This window comes from Zalophus californianus, chromosome 7 (genome assembly GCF_009762305.2).
Source record: "Zalophus californianus isolate mZalCal1 chromosome 7, mZalCal1.pri.v2, whole genome shotgun sequence".
Lineage (NCBI taxonomy): Eukaryota > Metazoa > Chordata > Mammalia > Carnivora > Otariidae > Zalophus > Zalophus californianus.
In genome coordinates, this window is record NC_045601.1 from 14,725,575 (window position 1) to 14,743,727 (window position 18,153).

An 18,153-nucleotide genomic window follows, 5' to 3' on the forward strand; every position below is an offset into this window, starting at 1 on the left:
TCAACCCTACCTAGATCACTTCCTCTCCTGTTTTGAAGATTTTATTTCCTGCATGACAATGCATGCCATAATTCTTAATAACTTCAGTAACCCGTAGATAATCCTGCCAATAACCTGGCCTATTAGTTTCTTGATCTCCTGTCTTTCAGGGATTCCATCCTACACCCTATCCTAGCCTTTCAAGGCATAGGCATAGTCTAGAACTTGTCATCACCAGTAACTGAACCCCCCCCTCCACAATCTCTTTTTCAAGCATCTATCTCACTGTCCAACCCATTTTGCCCCAACTCCAAATTGCATGAACTCTGTGCCCTATAGTCCATGATTTTGCTGCCTCTCACCCTCTTCATGTCATCCTTTCCCTTGGTCTTCTACTTAAAATCAGTGCTGAATCAGTAAAGGTCACCACTTGTACACACATTAATCGTCTTGACCCGGTTTCCTTTGTCCTGGGGGCCTGGTTAAAACACAGCTCTGGTTATAGTCCACTTTCTGCCTGGTCCCCGCCCACGCATATACAGCTGAGTGTGGCTGCGGAGAAACACATCCCCAGGCATGATGACTAACCCAGCTGGGTCCCCACTGCTGCCTGGCACTCCAAAGGCATTTCCTTTCGCCTCATCTCCATCGCCTCTTTATTTTGGGGACAACTATTCCATACCTTGTCTCTTCAAATCTTCCACACCTCCTCCCATATCCTTACTCTCAGCTGATGACACTGCTTCCTATTTCTCTGAGAAAATAGAAGCAATCAAAAAAGAATTTCCGCAAGCTCCCACGACCACATCAACCCACCTACGTGCATCTGTGCCTGAATCCTCAGTCTTCACTTCTGTTACTAGGGATGAACCATCTGTGCTCCAAGCTAAGACCAGCCCCTCCACATGTGTATGAGATCCCATCCTCCCTGCTCTTCTCCGGTAAACAGTGCCTGTAGTTCCTGCCTTTTTTTCACCCTCTCTCTGCTGGATTTGTGCCCACCCACATAAAGTATATGCTGTTAATCCTCTCCTCTTAAAGACTCCTTTAAAAAGAATAAATAAAATTTTAAAAATAAAACCTGTCTTCCGTGGCCCTCCCCTCCCCTCTAGCTACTGTCCATTTTCCCTCCTTCCTCTTTCAGTGAAGCTCTTTGAAAGTTATCTGTGCTCATTTCGGTTTCAGAATTCTCTTCTCCAGTTCTTCTGAGAACCCATTCCAGTCGAGCTTCTCTTGCCATGCTGTTCACGTCAGGTTCACAAGAGCCCTCCTTCTTCCTCACTCAGTGGCCAGTTCTCAGTCTGTATCTTACCTTGCCTCTCAAAAGCATTTCACATAGTTATTTCCTCATCCTTGAACTGCTTTCTTCATTTGGTTTCCTCATTTTCTTTCTACTCCTCTGGCTATGTTTTCTAATCTTTCCTGGTCTTTCCACAAATATTCACTGCGTACTCTCTATGTGCAAAGTGATGTTCTAGGCATTTGTGATGCACTCATAAGAAAAACAGACACTCAGTGTAGGAAAAAATTCCTACAGCATGTAATTTGCTTTCTAATGGGAGGAGGTGGATAAGAAATAATAAATGTAACTAGGTAATAAATTATATATTAGGTTCGATAGTCAAAGGCCGGAGAGTATTAGGGGTGGTGCAATTTTAATGAGGGTTGTCAGTGAAACCTCACTGAAAAGATGATATCAAACAGGCAAGCACATTCCCATGTCAACCCCTTAGCCCTTGCCATTGTTCTGGAATGTTCTCTGTCCTTGGCCTGAAACATTCTCCCATTGATTAGTCTCAGTATGTTCTTCCGCATTTCCTTTGGGCCTTTACTGAAAAGTCACCTCTTAGTCAATACTTTCCTGGCCACCCCTTTGAAATTACAACTCCTTTTCCCTTTTTCTTGGTTGATTTTTTTTCTTTGGCATTTATCTGCATCTCAACTGCTATTTTATTTTTTTTCTTTAAATTTTTTGTTGTTATGTTAATCACCATACATTACATCATTAGTTTTGGATGTAGTGTTCCATTATTCCTTGTTTGCGTGTAACACCCAGTACTCCATTCAGTACATGCCCTCTTTAATACCCATCACCAGGCTAACCCATCCCCCCACCCCACCCCCCTCTAGAACTCTCAGTTTGTTTCTCAGAGTCCACCATCTCTCATGGTTCGTCTCCCCCTCCAATTTACTCCCCTTCATTCTGCCCCTCCTGCTATCTTCTTCTTCTTTTTTTTTTTTTTTTTAACATACATTGCATTATTTGTTTCAGAGGTACAGATCTGTGATTCAACAGTCTTGCACAATTCACAGCGCTCACCATAGCACATACCCTCCCCAATGTCTATCACCCAGCCACCCCCACCCCCCCCCCCCCCCCCACCACTCCAGCAACCCTCAGTTTGTTTCCTGAGATTAAGAATTCCTCATATCAGTGAGGTCATATGATACGTGTCTTTCTCTGATTGACTTATTTCATTCAGCATAACACCCTCCAGTTCCATCCACGTCATTGCAAATGGCAAGATTTCATTCCATTTGATGGCTGCATAATATTCCATTGTGTATATATACTACATCTTCTTTATCCATTCATCTGTCGATGGACATCTGGGCTCTTTCCACAGTTTGGCTATTGTGGACATTGCTGCTATAAACATTGGGGTGCACGTACCCCTTCGGATCCCTACATTTGTATCTTTGTGGTAAATACCCAGTTCAACTGCTATTTTAATTATGTATCTCATTTACTGCTTGATTTCCTGTACTGTAGTGTCAACTCCATAAGGACAAGAATTATTGTCTGTTTTCTTTCTGTTGTATTCCCAGCCCCTAAAAATGATTAGAAATATTCAGGCTTTCAGAATTTTAATTGGGTCAGTAGGCAGATTCATACATTCTGAGAAATTGTCCATTTGACTAAGTTTTCAAAATTATTGTTCAAATATTTAAATTGTTCAAAATATTTAAAAATATTCTTTGGTAATCTTTTCCATGCCTGTAGTTAAGCCCCTATTTTCCCCGAGTATTGTTTCTTTGCGCCTCCTTACTTTCCTTAATTGTGCTTTTGGCATTGTTGATTTTCACTGTCATATTATAACTGTCTTTTCCCACCTACTTTTTTTACCAGAGGAATGATGGTATCACTCTGTCTATTATGTGAGAATAGAGACTGCGTTAGCAGTAGAGGGTAGAAGCCAGGGAACCAGTCTCAGTAATCCACATAGGGTGGCTTGACCAGGATGGTAGTTGTAGAGATGGTGAGAAATGGTCAGATTCCGAATATTTTCAAGGCAGAGCAATTTTTGGCATTAGATATTGATTATGAAAAAAAAAGGAGAGTCATACCTGACACTGTGTTTTTTCAACTAAGCAGTTGGAAGAATGGGGTTTCCATCAGTTGAGATGGAGAGACAGGGAAGCAGGTTTGGGGAAAGATCAGGAATTCAGTTTGGGGCATGATAAGTATGAGACTTCTTCACATCGAAGCGGACATGTGGCATAGGCAGTAAGAGATAAGAGACAGGAGCTCAGGACACAGGTATAGGCTGGAGATAAATATTCAAAATCATTGGTATATAGAAGGATGTTGGAAGCTCTGAGACTAAAGAAATTAAAGAAGTATAGACAGAGAAAAAAACCTGTCAAGAACTGAGCTCTAAGGGAATCTAATATCAAGAAATCAAAGAGTAGAAGATGAACCAGCAGAAGAGTATGAGAAAGAGCAATCAGTGACGTGGGAGGGAATCCAGCTCCTGTGTTGTTTTAGAAGCTAAGGGAAGCAGTGCATCAAGGATAGGGCATTTTCAGTAACACGGTCACAGCAGTGCTTGTAAAATGCAAGTCAGTTCATTTCACCCCTCTCAAAACTTCCCACTGGCTCCCACCTATTCGAAATAAGCATTCCCAAATTCTTACAGAGGTCCACAGATCCGCAGCCCTTTCCCCTTGCTTCTCCTCCTTCCTCTACCGCCTGCTAGCGCAGTTGCTCCTTTGCTCCATCTCAGTCACTGAGAGAGGGGCACTGATAGCTCCCACAGCCATGTGGTTTTGTCAGTTTCTCCCTAGAGTTCTATCAGTTTTTACTCTATGTAAAAACTTTACTAGATATGTAAAGTTTACTCTATGTAAAAGGCTTTACTAGATATGTTCAAGTTCAGAATTAAGATAGCCACTAGCAAATTGAAAGTTTCATCCTTAAGCAATTAATTACATGCAATGACTTTTATTCTCAAATCTATTTTGTCCAATATTGTTACATTCCTACCAGTTAACTTTTGTTAGTACTTAGGGTTCTGGCTCATTAGGATTCTGAATTTCATTGTTCCCACCTTCTTCAGGTTCCAAGACTTAAACTCCTACAGCAATGGTATAGATATTTGCCTCAAACAATCAGCTTTATCCATTTGTTTTTGCTCACAGGTCTATGATCCAGTTTTGGGGTCATATTTTCGCCAGAGTTGGAGACCTAAAAGATTTCCCTTACTTCCTGTGAGCCCACCAGTGAATTAAAGTCACATGCTGTGCTCAGCATCTAGCTGGTTTTTAGTACGATGGCTTTTCAGGGATCCCAGTGACATCACACCAGCTGTAGTTCCTTTATCATATTTTTGAAAATGTTTTTGTTTTGATATCTTCTCAAGATTCTTTCAGTTAACTAGATACTGACTATAATAAGGAAAACTTTTTAGAAAACAACGGGACATATGAGTATAGTCACAGACCCCTACTCATATATTAACATATAGTCATATATAATAAATCGGAGCTGGGTGTGGTGATGGCTCTAAATTTGCCGTGCACTCACTTGCGGGGGGGAGTCTCAGATAAGATCATAAGCCACAGAAATGTGTCTAGATGTTATAAAGGAGGCAAGGGGTGACTAAAATACTCATAGTCATTAGCTACTTTAGGTTGGTCTTCTGTCCCCTGTGATCAGCTCCTGTACATAGTGGCCTCCCTCTGGGCATGAGTGACTTGTGAATATCTGTGCAGTTACCTGTGCAGATCAATAGGTGATAATAGCAAAATATACCAAGATAGAAGTAGTTTGGCCCTAGATTTTTCTACAGTGTAAAAATTAATGTCCCTCAAGTTAAAAGGGACAAACACATATGTCTTTATGTGAGCAAGCACATATGACCTTAGTATGACCTTAACATTTTAATTTATATATGAGAGCCTTCATTTTTTTCCCCTTCCATCAAGTGTTTCTCTTATGGTTTTACGGTGTTTTTCCTTCTATTTTCTCCAATTAATCCACTACATCAGGGCACCTGGGTGGCTCAGTCATTAAGTGTCTGCCTTTGGCTCAGGTCATGATCCCAGGGTCCTGGGATCCAGCCCCGCATCGGGCTACCTGCTTCTCCCTCTCCCACTCACCCTGCTTGTGTTCCCTCTCTCGCTGTGTATCTCTCTGTCAAATAAATAAGATCTTTAAAAAAAAATCCACTAAATCTCAGTGTGAGCTAACAGTGTTAATCTTAGTGTATCATTCTGGTGGGCTAATGGGTCTTACTTTTCAGTGAGTGACAAACTATTGGGTATTTATTCTGCTATTGGGAAACAAATTAAACTCTAGAGAATATGGCATGAACCATGTTTCATTTTTCTTCACTTCTGTGTGAGAAATTGGCTAGGAATTGTGACATACCTGTAAGTCTTTATACAAGTAAGTCTATTGACAGTGAAAAATTCAGAAAACAAATCTAGATAGGTTATTAAAATTTGTGTAGTTCTATACAGCTTACAAAGAATATTCATAAACATCACATTTGATCTTTCCACTCTGATATCTATGGGACATTCCCTGTGCTTGTTTGAAATCTTCTAACCATAGGAGTATTTTCATAATATTGTAATATAACTGGCTTAAATGGTGAGCAAGTATCACTTTATAGTAGTCTACATGCATTCAAAATAAAATAACAAGAGTGTAATGTGTATGTGTGTGTGTATTACCATTAAAGGGTTAAACCAGTTGTGCTTAGTTTACAGCTTCTAAAAACCAATATATTCAAAATCAAGGAAGGAGAAAAATCCTAACAAATCATTGTTTGTAGCAGTAACTATATTTTCCTTTGGACCATGTGCCTTTAAAATGTCTGAATGCATTGCCGTGCAAGTGTCATGTGTGTTTAAAAGATGCCATAATTATTAGATACAGCTCTAGCACAGGCCTTATAGACGAGCACCAGGGCTCCTCTACAAGGTAAAAGCCTGTGAGAGGCACCAAGTCGCATATGGATGTAGCAGCATGATCAAATTGTTGAGTACATTGACTCATCGCTACAAGCTGAAAATTATGCTTCTTAGCCTCCTGTGAACATGTTTTCTCATTTTTTATTTTTTTAAATTGTATCTTAGGATCTGCTTCAAAACACGGATGCCCACAAAAGAGCATTCCATGAAATCTACCGGACCAGGTCTGTTAACGGGATCCCAGTGCCACCTGATCAATTAGAGGACATGGCCGAGAGGTAAGAGAATGGCTGATTATAAACGAAGTATCTTTTTTTAAATGCTTAGTGGGTGTTTTTTCCATTTCTTTTCTTTTCAATGAACTGATTTTTTTTTTTTTTGCAGAGATTCTTTCATTTGGTACATAAAAATTGAGCTCCCATAACATATGCTAAGAATGCCAACATTCTAATGTCTTATTGTTTGAAAAGAGTAAACCTGAATATATCCACCCAGCCTGGAAATCACAGAAATGGTTTCTTCAGAGACTGTATTTTTATTCAGTACTGTGAGGAACATTATGTAATATTGCAAAAACAGCTTATAAAAGAAACAGATGAGAGTTGTCTTGGCAGGGGAAGAACTAAATTAAATACTTCAATCAATCATGATTTGCCTTTAAATCCAGAGCTAGAAAAGGAATCAGATCTCCTGATAGTGATTGATCAGCCAGAGTTTAGAAGACCTTGTTCCTGCTATTATATTTAGCACTGACGTGTAACAGGTTAAGTAAGCACCGTTCTGTTACTATTAGTTACATTCTGTAAATTCTCGGTGTTTTATTTCTAGGTTTCATTTTGTTTCCTCCACATCAGAGCTACACTTAATGAAAATGGAATTTCTAGAATTAAAGTACCGTCTGCTCTCACTGCTGGTTCTTGCAGAGTCAAAGCTGAAATCTTGGATCATCAAGTATGGGAGGAGAGAGTCAGTGGAGCTGCTTCTGCAAAACTACATCGTAAGTCTCCCTGGTGCTTTGAGAAAGAAATCAGAGGACACATGGATTTAGCACTTAGTACCTACCAGTTTATTTGACGCTATTATTTTTATCTCGAATTTAAGCATAAAGATACCAGTGTGTTAAATGGGTTTGATATAAGTTAGCTCTTCGCAATAATCTGAAATATTCACCTATATTCTTTGGTAAAATGAAAGATTTTGCTCCATTAATCATACTGAACCATTGACTGGCTTTATTGCTTAAAAAAAAAGTTTTTGCATTGCATACCCATGATTTTGATTGTGAGCTCACTATTGAAACTGAGTTAACATACTTAAAGATTATGCTCATGTCTATAAAAATCAATCATTTTCAGTTATTCATATGGGGACTATAGGTCCAGCATGTCTCCGAGTTTCATTGCTTCTCGTGTGCATCCAGGAAAAGTAAAATTTTTGTCTATGAATCTCTGTAACAATTTGATTTTTATGGATTATCTTATATTTTGGGCTATCAGTATAAATAATTCTATATCTACATAGAGTAGTAGCCCTGCATTAATGAAGAAATTAGGTTGTTCTGTAACTAGCATTTTCTATTTACATGTAATTAGAGAATTATTTCTTAAAGGTAGTTTATTTCTGTTAAACAAATCCCCCCACAAATTTATTAGCAATACAAATTTGCTCTCAAAGTTTATGTCCATAAGGCATCTCAGTCCTGTACCACTCCATTTGTGTTTAATCACAAATTCTAAAGAAGAAATTAGTAATTTTAAAATCCAAGCCCATTTCTAACCTGACTAGTCAGAGTAGCTTTGTAACTGGTATGACTGAATGCTTATTGAAACCATATCTTTACTGAAGCATTCTAGAATCAGAATATATTTTGCTATATTTTAATTACATTTTTAAAGTTTTACATTTTAAAGTGATGAATGAACAAGATCGTTTGGGGAAAAATACATTTACAGTAAAATCTTTCTTTAGGATTACTACAATTGTCTTGGAAATATGTGTCAAAAAATATGAAATCTGTTATGATGTGTTCCCTTATTCATTTTGAATTATTTTGGAAAGTGATGAAAAATCTTATTTTTTAAGTTCAAGCAATTAGTTTAGTCTTTTAAGTATTAAATACAGATATGCATTTATATTTTTGGGTTTAGTCATGTCAAACGATACACAATGAACTCAGTAGGTAATTATGCAGGATCTGTCTTTGTTCTCGCTATTTAAGGACAGCCAATCAGATTGAAATGCCTAATGGGAGTGTTCCACCAGGTTAATGTTCTAATACAAGGATGTTAGTAATTCTCTTTGAACTTCTCAAATAAAGAATATGTAAATAGAGACTTGTTTATTAATCTTAAAAAATTAATGTTAATTAAAAAAACAGTACTTCTGCTTTCTCCATAAAGTAAAGAGAAGTTCACTGCTTCATAACTTTAAATTATTGGTAAACTTGCTAATTTCACTACAAATGTAGCACATTAAAATGAACATTTCTTAATATTTTTATTCCATGGTGAAAAACACCTATTTATTGCTAACCCTTCTTTTCTGTAAAGGGTTTTACAATATTTTTTGTTTAATAGTTTTAGTAACTGTGGGATATTGAGTGTTCCCCATGAGCCCAGTGTTTTACCTGTGTCATCTTGCATCCCAGTGACAACCTAAGAGCTGGACATTTTCACATGGTTTCACTGAGAAAACAGAGCCTTTCAGCGCTCAGCCCTCATGTTCTGGGTGGCACAGTTGGTAAGAAGTAGAGTCAGGATTTGAAGTCACATCATTCTGAACCAAAAGCTTAGGTACTGAAATTGTTTATCTGACAATATTGGCTGCGAAAGTTTTTTTTTTTAACTTAAAAGACCAAATAATTAAAATGATCTCCTGTAGCTTAGTGAACTAAGGAATGTAGCACACATAAATATTAGTTCCATTTAATGTTAGTTCATATTTGACAATATTTTACACTTACATACTGATAGTGACAGTGACAGAAATAATAATTTCTGTTTTAGGTATTGTAGCAGAACGGGGCAAAGTAGGGGAGATTATTACAGTCTGGCTACCAGTCACATGGAAATATGTTGAATTATGGTTCAGTTACTTACAGCCCATGTGACTTCATGAATAATTTCTAGGAGACTTAGTCTTTCCCAAATTTTTAATGATGATGATGATGATGAAGAATTATAAGGACTTTTGTAAGGAAGAAAGAAGGACACATACTGCTTTCCTTTTATCTCATGCCCCCTATAGCTTCTCTCATCCCTTTGGAATTAGTGAGAAAATAATGTTCTTTAGAACAGACTATTTCAAAGAGTGAAGACTTCCAAATAAAGTAATAAAATCAGGTTCTTAAATCCATTCCTTTCCTTGGCTTCTAAAAAAATTTATTGTAATGAGCCATATGCTGCTCCACATCATCTAATAACCAAAGTAATATGCAGGATGTAAAAGTTCCATAATTATCTTTTCCTTAGTTTGAATTCTCAATTCATTCTTACTCATATGCAAAAAAAACCCACCATTTTTTAAAGGGTTAGAGAATCAGAAAATGTGCTTCCTACTTACCTCTTGTACTAGGTGCTCAGGTATGCAGCTGCTACGTGCTCAAGAAATTCTTGGAAAATACTTCGCAAATGCTTGTTAATTAAACCTAGGCCACATGCTATTCATAAGAGATTACATACTGTAATATAAATCAGGAGATAATTGGTTTGGTTTTTGCTGTCAGCATTGTTCTTGACATGACCATGTTTTGTTAACACATGCTTCAGTTTTACTGTGGAAGAAATAGGATAACTCATTCTTTTCCATAGAAGAAGAGCTCTTGGAATTGTGGCCTATGTGAATGCAGCATAAGTAATGTGAACATTTATTTTATTATTTGTAATTATTTTATTAATGTAAATAGGCAATTCTGATAAAACCTCTTCTCAAAGATGATTTTTTAAATCTTAAATTAGCTGGCTTAGCTCCATTCAAGTGAAATCGATGAATTAAATTTGTTTATCTCTATATTTATCTTGTGAGAGAAGTTTAGTATCTTCCACTAATACTTTGGATTTAGTGGGATAAAGAGATACCTTATTTTCTTGAAGGGCCATCAACTATAACATGGCTGACTTGTTGAACTTGATATCCAAATTTAAGCCTTATTTTTATTTTTTTATAATTATATAGTTCTTTATTTTAAAGATTTTATTTATCTGAGAGAGAGAGAGATAGCTGGAGCAGAGGGGATGGGCAATGGGAGAGGGAGAAGCAGACTCCCTGCAGAGCAGGGAGCCCGAAGTGGAGCTCCATCCCAGGACTCTGGGATCATGACCTGAGCTGAAGGCAGAGCCTTAACTGAGCCACCCAGGTGCCCTGTAAGTCTTATTTTTAAAGAAATAAATTAATCCTATCATTATTTTAAATATTCATTTGCATTTTCTTCTGCACCCTTCTGAGAGACTAGTTAGCTCATGGTAAAAAGGAGATTTAGCACTCCTCCTGGCAAAGTGATATTAAGAGATAAAATAATTCATGCTATGAAATGGATTTACTCTGTATTCAGAAAGAAAAAAGTGTCAAAATAAATGAACCAGTTAAAAGGTAAAATAACAAATAAGGTATCTTCCTTCAAAAATTAATTGCCTAGTCTTCCTAATAGGAAGGCTCAAAAATACTTTAATGAATCCCTACAACATTTATAATATTCTTAAAGTATCCTGTTTTTCCCCTTGGAAATAAAACTGGAAATAAACTTTCCTCTCTTCATTTGTAGTTAATTTGTAAACAATTCTAGCAAAAGCATGTTAAATGAAGTCTTTCTGTCCAATACAGCCACTATTTCCCTTTCCTCGCACACTTAGAATTGTTTTCCCCATTAGCTTCTTGAAATTTGTTCCAAAAATAAATGGAGACTATTTTTTTAAACATTGCCAAATATATTTATCTCTTCATTTGTCTACAGTGTCTTGCACATTAGGTGTAACTTTCCTTTTTTGATCAAATTATGATATGCTCATTTGGTTAAATTATTCCAAATTTAAATTACAGTAAATTACCTTTCCCTAGTTGGGGAACAGGGAGGTTAAGGGAGTAGAACATAAGGCTAAATAATTAATTAGCCAATTTATTATTTTACTTACAAAATAATACAGCCTGTTAAATTATTGAAATAAGTGTTCCTCGTGGAACCCTTCATTCCAGGTAACTCACAGCTTTCCCTAGTCACTATATTCCTGAAGAATAATTTATAAATGCTTTATAAACATAAAATGCTATGAAATGTATTATACGTGGAATGTTTTTAAGTGTTATCTTGAAATATAATAAAAATTTATCAGTAAAATTGAGGGATGTCTATGAAATTACGAAGTTTTATATCTGCACTCAAACATTTTGCATCTCCATATTAAGTATTCATCAGCATATCACACTGGACTTCAGCTGCTTTCTAAAGGCTAATTTTGCATTTTGTAATAGAGACACTTACCAAGTATTTTATTGGGTTATCATAGGAACTAATTGTACTATTAAAAGAAATTAAAGAGCCTTTGGTGATATGTTGGTAACTATGATTGCATTTTTTTTTTCCTTTACCATAGCAGGACTAATCTTCGAAACAGGAGTTATTTCATATTTCCTGGAGTTAACAATAAAATTTACCTAAGGATTTCTTGTGTGTTCTAAATTTTATAGTGCCCATTTGCTGATGGTGGCTCTGTTACATATGTAAATTACATACAACTATAGACATGTCTTATCTGTAATTTTTACACTTGTGGGTGGGATATGTGATTATTTAAAATTTTTCTACTTTTAAATATTTTTGTACTTTTTATTTTAAGAAAAGTGTGCACTGTGCCATTTATTTATAATCCAAGTTCCTCAGAGCCATCATTCACCAGAATTAATGTTCAAAGAGCAACAAAATCCCACAGCTCAAACACAGTTGGACATGAAAATGTTCTTCCAAATTTAGTGCTTTCTAAATGTTAGCCCCAGGTTGTCTGGAGAGACTTCAGTCCCTTCTAAAAACAAACCCTTGCGTGGAGAAGAAATAGAATACTTTCTCAATAGTGCTGAGTTAGAATTAAAAGTGAGTGTGGAATCAATTTATATTCTCAGAATAGCTGGGTTATTTTGTAACAGTTGAACTAATTTGCTATATTTTACGAGAGTGAGGCTGGTAAATTTGGGCAAAATACCTATATATCTCTCTTGAAGAAATGGACTTTGGTATTTCTACCTATGCCTGGTGTTTGCCGTCTTCTAACCACTCCCCCTTTCTAGTCTTTTATAGAAAATACCAAGTTCTTTGAACAGTATGAAGTGACATACCAGATCTTGAAACAGACAGCAGAGATGTATGTCCAAGCTGACGGTTCAGGTAAAACACATGATAGAATTGGCTGAACTGTTGAATGCAGTATGGTTTAGAACCTACAGATTTCTGTGATTGGCTCATTTTTTTTTCTTGCAGAATCTTTCTGTGACCCTGCCATGGGCCTGGAACGCACCTATTGGCTTCAGTCCCCTTGACTTTGTGCAATGCCTCTCTGCCCTGTATAATCATACTGTGTGTGTGTGTGCATGTCTATGTGTGTGATCTTCTGAGAAGGGGCAAAAAAAAAAAAAAAAAAAGCGTTCCTTTTCTAAATTGCAATTTTCTAACCTACTTTCAATTCTGAGGATTAAATGAAAAAAAGTAACTTGAATATTACTATCAAGTAAATGAAAACTTAAGTTAGTGTGAAGACACAAGTTGTAAAATATGTTTGCTTCATTTTGTAAATATGTCTGTCATATTTGCTGAAAATGAACTGTAGCATTTGTGATTGATACTATATATGTGACCATCTATTTAAGTGCATATAAAATGCAAAAAAATACATATGTCACTTATTGCATCCCGTTTATCAAAAAATTTAAATATATTATTTTTAATCTTTATAAATACCTGTGAATATGGTACAACATACCCAGCATTAGCTGAATGAAATTCTAACATTTCATCTTTTAACTTTATAATCTAAAGAAGAATCATAGGGGTGCCTGAGTGGCTCAGTCGGTTAAACAGCTGCCTTTGGCTCAGGTCATGATCGAGCCCCACATCGGGCTCCCTGCTCAACGAGGAGCCTGCTTCTCCCTCTCCCACTCCCCCCTGCTTGTGTTCCCTCTCTCGCTGTGTCTCTCTCTCTGTCAAATAAATAAATAAAATCTTAAAAAATAATCTCTAAAGAAGAATTATAGTTGCACACCAGTGTATAGACCATAGAGAAAAGGCTTGGTGGATTTAAAATATAAAGTAAGAGTTATAATTTGTCGTATCTGTTTTAGTGGAAGAAGCCGAGAATGTGATGAAATTCATGAACGAAACCACTGCCCAGTGGAGGAACCTCTCAGTAGAAGTTAGGAGCGTGCGGAGCATGCTGGAAGAAGTAATCGCTAACTGGGATCGGTATGACAATACTGTGGCCAGTCTTCAGGCCTGGTTAGAGGATGCAGAGAAAATGCTAAATCAGTCAGAGCATGCCAAAAAGGTAAGATTGCTCTTACCAAAGGAAAGGAGTATACACGAACTTAGCAATGAGACACAGCATAGGTCTCTAGGGAATGTTATATATTTGCAAATGTGACTCACGATTCTTGACATTACCTCAAGAGTTGTGCTCTCGGGTTAGTAAATTATTTTAGGCCAAGAAATACACTGCTTTACAGAAGTTATGTTAAAACAGTTCCCTCTCTGATCAGTTCAGTGTTTGGCTTTTGCATTCAGAAGAGCAGGAACCTATGGAGGGACCGCCAAACCCAGGGGGCCGCAAAGGTCACTTCACTCACCATTAGGTCTGTACGTGAAGGGCCCTGACCTCTGTGGATTTCCTCATTTCAGAGAGTATAACTTAATACTGATTCTGCATCATGACACACACCAGTTGGACATCTGGGTCACCACATTTTTGTCTCTTTGGATATTCCTTTTTGGATGTTATCAGCCCTTAGTCAAGGGTTGAGAATGGCAAGAGTGGGCAAGAGTGATATTTTTCCTCCAATTAGAGGTGTGTATGTGAGGGTTTAAGAGGTACTGTTCTACTTTAATGTCACTTACATTAAAATATCACATAAAATGGATTGATTTCTCTATGTGTACTTCTTACTGGGAATCTGATATTGTCCCATGAAAAATCAATTTATATGTTATGTGAAAGATATAAAAATGCCAGGCTCCCATTAAAGAGTATAGTAAATACATTAGAATTAAGTGCTTGCTATCCAAGATTGGCTCTTCTATTATTGTGTTATGCAAGTAGATGCATAATTTTTAAATCTTTACCACTCTATATTTCACATAGATTAATTATTCTCGTGTAGCTGAGGATGATAAGAACTGTATACCCATACAGATTTTGGCTTTTCTGATTAGACTGGCAGTGCCCTAGTAGATGTCATATGTGTTAATTTCATCCAAGGGACTACAACCACCAGAAACAGAAGTGTTCTCATCTATTTATGTGAGAAGTCCTCCCACACATGGCTTATAAAATAGATTTTGAATTATCTTTGGTATCCTTGGTTTTTACCGTGGTGTGTGTGTATATGCATGTACACGTATATTAACTTGAAATCAGCAGAAAACTGCTTCATTGCCAAGTGCGTAACCTTAAACAAATAAGAAACGATGTTACTGTATTAAGTCTTCTTGGCCCAGCTATATAATTTTTAAAAATTTTCCTTCAATGATTTATGTCCATGATTGTTAATTATCTTCATGTACTATATTCAGATTTTAAAATAAAAAATGATAGTTCAAAAAAGTTTGTTTATAATTTTTAAACAAAACTATACATTACTCTAAAATGCCACACCTTTTATATGACTCTGGCACTGGTATTTACTGTGTACAAGTCCCTTACACTTACAGAAATTCAGTTTTTAATTTGTAAAATAGGAATAACAGAAAATGGCCATCATGTTTTGTTTTGTTTTCAGCAAAATATATGGTAAAAGATATAAGCTGTTCTTACAAAAAGACACTCAGCATTTCTAGTTCCTATTTTTGAACCTCTTTACTGAAAATTGCATTTGGAAGGAGAGCGAATATTTACCTTAAAATTTGTACAAATTTAGAACAAAGATACTTCTCATAGTTTGGTTACTTCCATATCATTTATTAATTTTTGGTCTGTGGTTTACAGTAGTGTGCATTGTTTATTTTTTAGGATTTTTTCCGAAATTTGCCTCACTGGATACAGCAGCACGCTGCCATGAATGATGCGGGCAATTTTCTAATTGAAACATGTGATGAGATGGTTTCCCGAGATCTTAAACAGCAATTACTATTGCTCAATGGGCGATGGAGGGAGTTGTTCATGGAAGTCAAGCAAGTATGTCTTTCAATCTCTATATACTTAGAACATGCATGTGTTATAAACGTGGTGATAAACAGTCTGTTTAGAGACTGTTTATTGTTGTAGCATGGGCTTATTTAGGCAGAGTATAGATGTGTTTAGAACTGTTATGCTTATTTTTGGTCCTTTATTCGTTCCCATTTATAATAGAGGAACATTATGGAAATGTATAGTTTGATTCAAGAGTATGTTGACATATGGAGCCTACAGATAGGGGACGACTCATGTTTGAAATCATAATTCTTTGCTTCTGTGCTAGTTCCTTTTTTCCTTTCACAGTAATTGGACTTACTTCAAGTGTATCTAAAATAAGAGTCAGAAATTATCATCTTTCTTACCATATAACAATTCTAGAGAGTAGGTGAACGTCAAAGTTACAGGCTCCCAGAGGTTTGCCTTAATGATTTTCCGTGTTGTGCTCCTCCCTTTCCTTAACAGTATGCTCGGGCTGATGAAACGGACAGAATGAAGAAGGAGTACACAGACTGTGTTACTGTCCTGTCTGATTTTGCAACTGAAGCCCATAAGAAACTTTCTGAACCCTTAGAAGTCTCTTTTCTTAATGTCAAGTTATTAATTCAAGACTTGGAGGTGAGGGGGTAGTTTCTGGACAAGGAAGTGAAAACCTGTTCTGTTGGGAAAAGGAAGATCACTGAAGTTAACCCAGATCCTTGCAAAGTAAAACCTATGTCTCTTTGGCACGATTTTGGCATGTGTACATATCCTGGTTAGCACTTCAAAATTGAAAAAAAAAAAATGCATTTAAAAAAAAAATCTATTTGGATTTTTTAAGGATATGTTTTGATCAAATAGTAACTTCAAAATAGTTTTTTAATGTAGAGATTTTTTTCTACAACCAAATTACAAAGGACTAGGAGAAAACAGGAAACATCTACAGATGACACCTCTATATAAATGCCTTTCCTATAAAGTATTGACTAAATGAATTGTGCTCTTCACATATTTTGAATACCTTGCAGCTCTCAAAAATGAAGTAGTAAAAGAATATTTAATGACATGGAAATCTTTTCTAATATACTATTAAATGAGAAAAGCCAAAAATAGTATCCTTTTTTGTAAATATAAAAAAATGGGTGTAAGCATGCACAGGGGAAAACATTAATGATGTAGTGATGAGATGTTGGCTCTGGTTATCACTGTGTAAGAAGACTGTAAGTAATTTAATTTTTTTCTTATTATCTCTGATTTATAAATTTTCTACTATGACAGTGTGTTACTTTTCTTAAGAAAAAGTAAGTTGTATCATTGTTAAGGTCAGAGGAATTGCCCCAAATTAACATGCATTTGCTTGTTATAATGATTGCATACTACATTAACACATATATTTTTGAAAGTGTACAGATTACTTCAGCTTGTCTGTATGTTAATTTAAGGATTTATGGTTACTTCTAAAGGAAAGCTTTTATCTATTCATGTGATATTACCAGTATATAATATATTAGCAATAAAGGAAAGCAATAACTGGAATTTCCAAAAATTTATTAGAAGTATAGGATTTTATACAGTACATACTGATTTTTGTCTAACCTTCTGTGGAATCCTGAAATTAAAAGGAAATGTACCATGTGTTAATTTAGCTGTTTCAATGATTCATGCAGGACATTGAGCAGAGGGTGCCTGTAATGGATGCTCAATACAAGATGATTACAAAGACTGCACACCTCATTACCAAAGAGAGCTCCCAAGAGGAAGCTAATGAAATGTTTGCAACCATGTCTAGGCTCAAAGAACAGCTAACCAAGGTGGGAAAATACTTTAATGCATGACAACTGTGCGGGACCAACACTGCCTTCAACATGCTTTACTCCTCCTCAGTCACACCCATGGGCAGATTCTTTACTTGTTAAGAGATGCTTTTGCTTTTTCCTGGGATTCTTGATTTAGTAACTCTGTCATTTAATAACTTTGTCATGAGTTTTAAAACTGAAACTATGGATCTGATGTCAAGTATTACCTCTGTTAATTTAGAAACACTAGGAGCTTTATTAGAAAGATAAGTCTCTTCTGGAGGAATAAGGGGTCAGTTAAATGTGGTAAAACAAAGGTGGGGGGAGAAAAGGAAGGGGAAGGAGGAGGAAGAGATCAGATATTTAAATGAGAAAGAACTCCCAAATGCCCTTTTATTGAGTTTTGTTTGACATCCCTCTGCTCTAAGATTATTTATGCAGTGGAGAATTCTGCCCTCTTCATTTCATGGAGCTCACCTTAGACTTAAGATCTATACATTTCTACCACTTGTGTATAGGGAACTCCATGGACGTCAAGCACTAGCCATAAGACTTTTCTATTCTGTTGAGGGACTTCCTTAAGAACTTTGGAAGTTCCACTGGAATTTTTTATCTGTCTGAAGTTGAATTTTATGAAGATGGTATTGTTTGTGATTGGGTAATTAATTTCTGATAGAGGAAAGGAGTGACTATATAAATGAAGAGGAAAATTTTGTAATGAAGACTTGAGAAACAGAGGAAAAGAAAGCAGAGAAACCTGTTATTTAGGAGGGAAAAAGCAGAGAGAGATAACCTACATGAAATCAGTAGTGGAAAAATAATGTAAAGAGGAATAA

At 36.3% G+C, this 18,153-nt stretch overlaps 1 protein-coding gene across 1 annotated transcript in view; it reads left to right on the plus strand.

Annotated features, from left to right (window-relative positions):
- Positions 1 to 18,153, plus strand: part of SYNE1 (spectrin repeat containing nuclear envelope protein 1) — a 454,337-nt gene that overhangs the window by 144,990 nt on the left and 291,194 nt on the right. The window contains 7 exon segments of the mRNA XM_035728590.1: positions 6,346 to 6,458; positions 7,009 to 7,177; positions 12,454 to 12,550; positions 13,501 to 13,703; positions 15,381 to 15,545; positions 16,008 to 16,160; positions 17,189 to 17,332. Of these exon segments, the coding sequence (XP_035584483.1) occupies positions 6,346 to 6,458; positions 7,009 to 7,177; positions 12,454 to 12,550; positions 13,501 to 13,703; positions 15,381 to 15,545; positions 16,008 to 16,160; positions 17,189 to 17,332 (1,044 nt within the window).